The sequence below is a fragment of the Delphinus delphis genome, chromosome 16 (genome assembly GCF_949987515.2).
Source record: "Delphinus delphis chromosome 16, mDelDel1.2, whole genome shotgun sequence".
NCBI classification, from domain to species: domain Eukaryota; kingdom Metazoa; phylum Chordata; class Mammalia; order Artiodactyla; family Delphinidae; genus Delphinus; species Delphinus delphis.
In genome coordinates, this window is record NC_082698.1 from 61,149,939 (window position 1) to 61,157,935 (window position 7,997).

At 57.3% G+C, this 7,997-nt stretch overlaps 1 protein-coding gene across 1 annotated transcript in view; it reads right to left on the bottom strand.

The window, feature by feature from the left end:
• The window catches only part of UNC5B (unc-5 netrin receptor B), an 86,722-nt gene extending 80,890 nt beyond the window's left edge, over positions 1–5,832 (bottom strand). Inside the window, exon 1 of the mRNA XM_060034840.1 lies at positions 5,697–5,832. Within this exon, the coding sequence (XP_059890823.1) occupies positions 5,697–5,775 (79 nt within the window). The 5' untranslated portion in view covers positions 5,776–5,832. The remainder of the gene's footprint in view (positions 1–5,696) is intronic.
• Between the last annotated feature and the right edge of the window lie 2,165 nt (positions 5,833–7,997).

Below are 7,997 nucleotides of genomic sequence, written 5' to 3' on the forward strand. Positions count from 1 at the left end.
GGACCCAGATCAGAGCAGATCTTCAAACCACAGGCCCTGTCACTGTTCTAGGGAAGCTGGGAGCTGACTGCAGGAGACCCCAGGACTCGGACCCCTGTCCTCCTGGGGGCAGGCACTGAAGCTCCTGGACTGGCTTTAGGGCTTGTCTGTGGCCAGTCTGTCCCACCTGCCCTCAGTGGGGGAAGCCAGCTTCCTCCCTTCCAACTCCACAACCCGGCATTCAGACCAAATGGACCAAATCCTGCTCACCTGGGTCCCACCTCAAACAGGCAGCCCTAAGAATACAAGAGAGGAGCTTCCCAAGCCTGGCGGTGACTCACCGTCCCCACACAACACATTCCTGTTTACACACAAACACACCACAGCTGCACCCATATGTACACTGCATACCTCCCCCACCCAAACACACACACAGCCACCTACACCACACATCCCATATGCAAAAGGCACAACTCAGCACACACACTCATTCCTCCTGCACACTTCACCTCCATGCCCAGCGCCCAATGCAGCACCACACCTACCCTCACCTCCCACTGCACACTCCCGCCCCCGCCCACCTCCTCCACACACATTCTCACCCCACTCACTCCTCCATGCACGCTCTCACACCCACATCCTGTCTTCCTCAAGAAAAGAGCCGCCCAGCGGCGGGGAAGTTGTGAGGCACTGGGGGCAGCCTGCTCTGGGAGGTGAGAAGGAGGGAGGCTCTGCTGCGAGCTCACTCCCTAACCAACCATGCCTTGAGAGGTGTGGACTCCTGAAGACTGATTTAGCTCAGCAGGGGACGGGGTGGAGGGGACTGGCCAGGGGGCCGAGGGGGATCAGGGTGGCTCAGGATAGGAAGGGAAGGGGGAGCGGGCGGTGCCAAGGTGTGCGCAACCCCCAGGTACCCGCGCTGAATCAGCCCACCAGGCGGAGATGCTAACCGGGCCGCTGTGTCCGCAAGGGTAAATTCGGAAGCTTCCAGCAACCCAGGGCTTTGGGAGAGAAGGAAGAGGAAACAAAAGGGGTAGGGTGGGGGGAGCGGGGAGGCGGCTGATTTATGCCAGCACTTCAGCAAATGTTTTCACTGCCATTAGCCTCGCAGCTTAGGAGAGAAAGGGGCGCCACGGGGTACCGGTGGTCGGGCCTCGCCAGGGCTTGCCTGCCCTGCGGGGTCGTGGGGGGCAGCGGCTGGCACAGAGGACGGGGTCTCACCTGGCCCCAGCTCGCCAAAATGCACTAGGTCGGGTGGGGGAGAAACTCCCCGGGCTCCAGGCCGGGTGCGGGCCCAAGGCGGGCAGGAGGTGGCGGCCCAGGCCCCACTTCAGAAGCAAATCAAAAGGATGGAGGGCACACATTCCCTCCACCCTTCTGAAACTGCCCTTCCTCATATTATTCTAATTACGGTATTCTAAATTTTCCTTTAATAAAAGGAAAGAAACAGAAAAGCACAGAACATACTTGTTTGGTTTCATTTTGCCTTCACAGCTTTAATGATTCCGTTTGTGGAAGCTGTTTAGAAAACCGGGGAGGACGAAGAGGAGGAGGAAGAGGCCAGAGTCACCAGCTCTGGCCTCAGCGGCCAGCTTCCTCCTCTCTGCCCCTGGGTGCCAGCCTGCCTAGGCAGCAGTCTCTCTCTACTCCCCAGCCCCACGAAGCCAACCCCTAAACCCCAACCTAGGACCCCTGTCTCTCCTCCCTTTCCTCCAGGCCTCAGGGTGCTCCAAGGTGCCTCCTTGTTACTCCAACCCCAGCGATAAGGTTCAAATGACCATATGTTTGGCCAGCAGGCCCGGGAGGAGGCTCCAGGATGGGCCAATGAGAACCACCAACCAAGCGCTTGGAATGTAAGAGATCCACCTCCCCTCCAGCCTCATCCTCGAAGCCCCAGGCAGCCCAGACCCTCCTTAGAAGCCATTGCTGGTAAAAGGGAAGGGGAAGTGGTAGGCAGACCCGACGACTTGGTCTGACAGCCAGGAACAGGTCATAGTACCTCAGTCCAGGAGAAACTCAACAACAAAGTGAGTGCAGGAGATGAGCCCCCAAAGCTTCAAAATAAAAAAGTAAAAACCTATTTTGCCCCCAACTATACAAATAGGTACAGAGCTCTGAGGCTGGCTTGTGATTTATCTCACCCGGGACAGGTGGGGGCTTTTTCTGAGAGGATCAGTGTTGGAAGGCTACCCCTGGGCACTTGCCTGGTCTCAGGGTCTCACCTTAACCTTTGGTCCAGCCCTGTTCCACCTCTCCCAGGTCCCTGCTCCCAATTTCTTTCCACCATCCCCCAGCAAGTCCCAGTCTAACTCAGCTACCAAACCTACTTCATCATTAGCTGCCTGCCTTAGCTGGGCCTTGATTTCTGAATCTCAATCCCAGACCCATGCAGCCAGTCTGCAGCCCAGGTGGAATAAAGGAGCCACAACTAGAATGAGGTTTATGAGGCCTGAGTTCAAATGTCAGCTCTATCCTTGAGTCCCAGTGCAGTCCTGGGCAAGTCAGGGCCCGTCCCAAAGCTTCAGCAGTTAAACAAGCGGATTGGAAGAGACAGGAATTGTCTGGGATCCTATGGAATTCCCAGTCTGTGGGGTGGGGAGGGAAATTACATACAAAACTCCTCCCCTGCAGTGGTACTTTCACTTTAATGAGAAAACCCAGTAAGACGCTCTTGATTTTCCATTTGTTTAAGTGAAATGGGCATTTGGTACAGAGTAGAGGAAGACAAGGACAGGCCACCACCACACATACACACATACATACACACACACACACACACACACACACACACACACACACACACACCAGAGACATTAGGAAAACTCTGATTTTAATTGCACCTTAAAAAGAAGTGCTATCATGACACCTTGGTTCCTTCTCAACCATCCCAGCCAGAGGCCAAGGAAAGGCTCATTAAAAGCTCCAGGAAAGGGCTTCCCTGGTGGCGCAGTGGTTGAGAGTCCGCCTGCCGATGCAGGGGACACGGGTTCGTGCCCCGGTCCGGGAAGATCCCACATGCCATGGAGCGGCTGGGCCCGTGGGCCCGTGAGCCATGGCCACTGAGCCTGCGCGTCCGGAGCCTGTGCTCTGCAACGGGAGAGGCTACAACAGTGAGAGGTCCTCGTACGGGGCGGGGAAGCTCCAGAATAAGGCTGAGGGGTGGGTGGGAGGAGATTCCCAGAGTCAGCCTGGGCTTTTGAAGTGGCCTCTCCTGGCCAGTCACTTGCTGAAATCTTCTAAGAGTCTCGGGTCTATGGTTCCAGGTTTGATTTCTCCACCATCAAACTTTATGGCTTAAAAAAAAATTCTCAGTGCTGGAAAGGGAACTCATTCCCATATTCACTGGGAATGGGGGTAGGGGAAAGGAGAGAGAGGCGCCTGCCCCTTGAGGAGAGCTTGGACACGCCCAAGAAGGAGCTTCCCCCTCCCATGGCTGGGACCAAAAGGAGGAGTCCAAAGTGGCCTGAATCAGCCCGCTATTGGACAGGAGCCCTCGATACAAATCTGCAATCTGCGGTCACGTGAAGGCAAGATTTGAGGAAAGGCAACATCCTGGACTTCATTTTCCCCATCTGTGCAATGGAGCTCATGAGGAATCACTGGGAAGACCTAAAGAACATTCTGAAAAATGTTCTGTGCCTGTGGCATTAGAGTACAAGGGCTGTGTAGGAGGAAGGGGCATGTTCTCTCTCCTGAAGGCAGGTTTCTGAGGGCAAAGGGAAGGCAGCAGGCTGACCCCACCAGTTGGCCCCTCTCCAGGCTGGTGGACAGGCAACCCCTGCTGCGCTAAGTAATGAGCACAATTCCAAGGCCAGTTCTGCTCGCTAGTGAGAAATCAAAGCCCGGTATTAGCCACCCATTTCTGGCTGGGCACCAATCGTGCTCAAATCCATCAAAGCCTTGGGCCTGGCGTTTCTTCTGGGGAAGGTGGGGGCCAGAGGCTTTGTTAAGCAGGCAAGGCAGGCCACCCCCAGCCTCCCCAGCAGAGCCTACTCTGCAGCTCTGGAGAACTCTAGGCCAACCAGTCTTGTCTTTCTCCTGCCTCCTCAGTTCCCCACCCTCAGTAACCCCAGTATTTATTCCTGATACCCTTGCCCTGCCAGTCCAAACACAGCTTCCCAAGACCCAATCCTGCCCATATGCCATTTACAGAGACTTCACCCAACCCTCCAATCACCTCCCCTCAAACACCCCCAAACCAGAAACCAACACCCCAACCCAGCACCTCCCACACCCAACTGCACTCTTTAAAACAAAGTTGGTCACTCAGCAGCCTGCTTCCTCCCCCATCGTTACCTTCCAACTTCAAAACACTGCTTTAAATACCAGAGTCTACCCAAATCATGATTAACGTGGATCAAATGATTGTGTCGTAACTTTACAACACAAGGCTGGCCAGAAAAAAAAAAAAAGTGGGGTATGTGCTAAAACCAAGCGCTCACTCCTGGGCCATGGGAATCATTAATTCCAGAGTGAGGAATAGCTGACTATAAGTGGGGGAGGCGGGCGTGGGACGTTCGGGTGGGGGAGCGGGGAGGAGGGCGGCGGACGTCAACATCCAAGCGGAAGGTAGAGGGGGGAGGGCTGCGTCATCTGTCCACTTTGTGCACCAGTTTTCGGAGTCAATGCAGGATGCGGCCCACGCCCACCCAACCTCGGAAGCCCGGTGCTTGGTTTCTGGGGGAAGAGAGTGAGAGAGATGGAGGGGGGGAGAGAGAGAGAGAGAGAGAGAGAAAGAGAGAGAGAGAGAGAGGAGAAAGGAGAGAGGGAGGGGGGAGAGAGAGAGAGAGAGAGAGATGGGTTGGCTCCCGTGTGTCCACCCGCTCCCCAGGAAGACGCAGCCCAGTCAGCTACGCCCGGCCCAGCTACAGACCAGCGAGACGTGTACACAGCCACGGCGGGAGAGGGGGAATAGGGACTTTATTTTAGGAGCCCAGCGACTCCCTTAAGGCATCTTGCTGGGTCTGGAGTAGGAGCGTGGAGAGCGCACCTTGTCGGCTTCCCAGACGGGGAGACTGTCAGTGACTCATTTAAAAGGAAACTCGTCAGGATCACTACGTACTCCTCCCCACAACACCAACACCCAGAAAAAAATTCTTCCAGGCCTGCGGATCCCAAGATCTCGAGGAAAGCTGTACGTGCAAGACAGCCCTATTCCCTTCGATAACAAAACCCTACAAGCTGGCCTCATCTGGCTGGCGGAGCGGACCGCGCTTCCCGTGTTCCCCAGGTTTCTCGCTCCCTCCTTCTCATCTGCGGATTCGGGTCTGTGCCACGCTAGGAGTCTGGGCGAGCCGGGACCTGGACTAGGAAGTTGCCGGCGAGCAGCAAGCGAGCGCACACCTGGCCTGTGCAGCGACTGGTTTTTTGGCGCCGCTGCCAGGCGCGCGCGAAGCCAGGGGTCCCCCGGAGGCCGGTACTCCGGGAGGCGCACACCCCGACTTGGACACCGTTCCAGGGAAAAGAAGCGATCTCTCCCTTCCAGGCGGGAGCTGGAGAGCCTGAGCAACACCCCCGCCCCGCCCCGCCCCGCGAGATAGCTGCGCCATCGCCCACTTTGCTGGGGCAGAGAAATCTACCTTTTAACTTGGGCGCCCTTACCGCTTTCCCTGTGCGCACTGACGGAGCGATAGACCACCTCAACTTCAGAGCAGAGTGAGGCGCCAGGGTCCCCTCGCTCCCCTCGCTCCCCTCCCCCATGCCCGAACGCTCCCTACCTGCTTGGCTCAGCCTCAGGTCCCAGCAGAGCAGGAGTGTCAGCAGTAGCGCGCCCCGCGCTCCGCTCCGGGCCCACATGCTCCCGCGGCCCGGCTCGGGCGCCTCTCCCCCAGGGCTCTCTCCCTGACCCCAGCCTCGCCGCCGCCGTCTCCGCCGCCGCCGCCTCCTCCTCGCCGTCCTCCCCGGCGCCCGGCCGCGCCAGCCCGTGCCCTCCGTGGGGGCAGAGGCAGCCACGCTTCGCAGAGGGCTGCCCGGCGCTCGGAACGCTATGGGTACCCGGCGCCCGCTCTCCGGCCAGGCTCCGGCGTGCCCCTCTCTGCGCTCCTCAGGCTCCGGGGCTCGAGCGCTCCTCAGGCTCCCGCGTCCTGGCTTCGAAGTTGCGCGACTGAGGGTGAGAGCGCTCAGCGGCGCCCGCAGCGGCCAACGCCGCGCCGTCCGAGCCCCCGTGCGCGCCTCCCTGCGCCCCGCCGCTGCCCGCGGCTCCGGCGCCCTCGCCGGCCTCCGCCGCCTGCCACAAGGCCGAGCGCTGCCGCTCGCACGCCCAAGTGAGTCCGCGAGCAGAGCAGGACAGCGCGCGGCCGGGGCGGGGCCTGGGCGGGCAAAGGCGGAGCCGGCGGAGGGCCTTTCTAGGGGGTAACGACGGCCCCTTGGGCGCGGCTTTGGCGGAGCTGGGGGCCCTTCAGGGGGGGTCCGCGCGAAACTCTGAGCCCGGAGCGTTGGAAATCCCGGCCGCTAGATCGTAGCTGGAAGCGGAGTCTGCCCAATTTTTGTTTCCAGAAACTGAAGAAATGTATCTTGGCGCTTTCCTCTGACTTGGCTGTGTCAGCTTTCTCCTCTGATTAAACTCAGGACTCTGTCGTTTTTGGCTCCCTGGTTCGTACTACGTAGAATCTACGCCTTCTACAGGGGGCGGGCGGGGGGGGTCTTTACCAAAAAAGCTCCTTCAATGAGGAAATCTCAAACACTCAAGTCCGTGTTAAGCAGGGGCTTACAGCTATGTGGACTTGGATCATCCTGTTTGGCCCTACTTGTGGGTATGACCTTGGGCAGAACTGTTTGACTAGACCCCTCCGAACCTCCTGTAGCACCCAGGGCCTAGGATGTTACTCCCCCACCCCACCCCCACCCTCCGCAAGTGACAATGGGGCATAGGGAAGCCATTTTTGGCTCGGGTGGGCGTAGATTTGGGCTCTGCTCCTTACCTGCTGTGTGACCCTGAACAAGTTACTTAACCATTCTGATGCTTCCTTCATCATCTCCAAAATGGAGAAAAATGATAATAACAATTTTATAAGGGAATGTAGAACTGATTTTTAAATATATATATAGAAACTGTAGCACAAATGTCAGTAATCTCTCTTTCCAAGATCTCCCCTCTCAGCCAATCTGATTCCTGGTGGAAAATCCTGACCACCCAAGGGTGAGCCAAAGGGCATGTGGAGTCAGTTGGGCGATGGGCGATATCTTGATATTGAAACCCAGTGACATTAGAAGGGGTGGATCAGCTAACACTGGCAGGGTCCTTGTATGTGCCAGGCATGGGGTTAAGCACTTTTAAACACTTTATAATAATCACTTCAGTTAGTCCTCACAACTCTCTGAGGTAAGTACCATTTGTATCCCCCTTTTATGGATGAAGAAACTGAGGCACAGAGATGTAAAGTCATTTGCCCAAGATCACACAGCTTTGAGTGAATGAGTGGGTGAGTGAAAAGGGCAGGAGAGAGAGGATTGGAAAGAAACCCTCTGAGCTGGGGATCCTCGACACTTACACCTCTTCTGGGGCTGGCAGGTGAGAAATGACTGGCAGCCAGCAGGAATGCCTCCTCCCCACTGATCTGTTCACTACTGATCTGTTCACTACTTGGGATTTTTCCAGAACTGGGATCTGGAATCATTCCTCAAATACAGAGGCAGTGGCTGCTTCAGGAAGGGGTAAAGGAAGGCAGAGAGAGGTCCAGCCTCTCTCTGGTCCAGGCCCAGGAGTCAGTAGGTGGGTAGGCTGCAATAGGGTCAGTGTCCTCAGGGGCGCTTCCTAGACTGGAGGAGAAAGGACTTGGGGGCCAGAACTGCAGGCTGGAAGGGTTACTGGAGGGGGTAGAGAAGCAACAAGGGCCTGCCCCAGCTGTTTCCCCAGAGAAGAGAGAACGGCAGGACTGCCCAGGAGCCCCTCCACACACACTCCCCCCACAGGCTGGGGTCTGGAACATGTGGGGGAGTGTGCATGTGGTCAGTCCACCTCCTTAGACCTCCCTGGCCAGGCACCCAGGACCAGGAGGGTGGATATGGGTGAGTGGGAC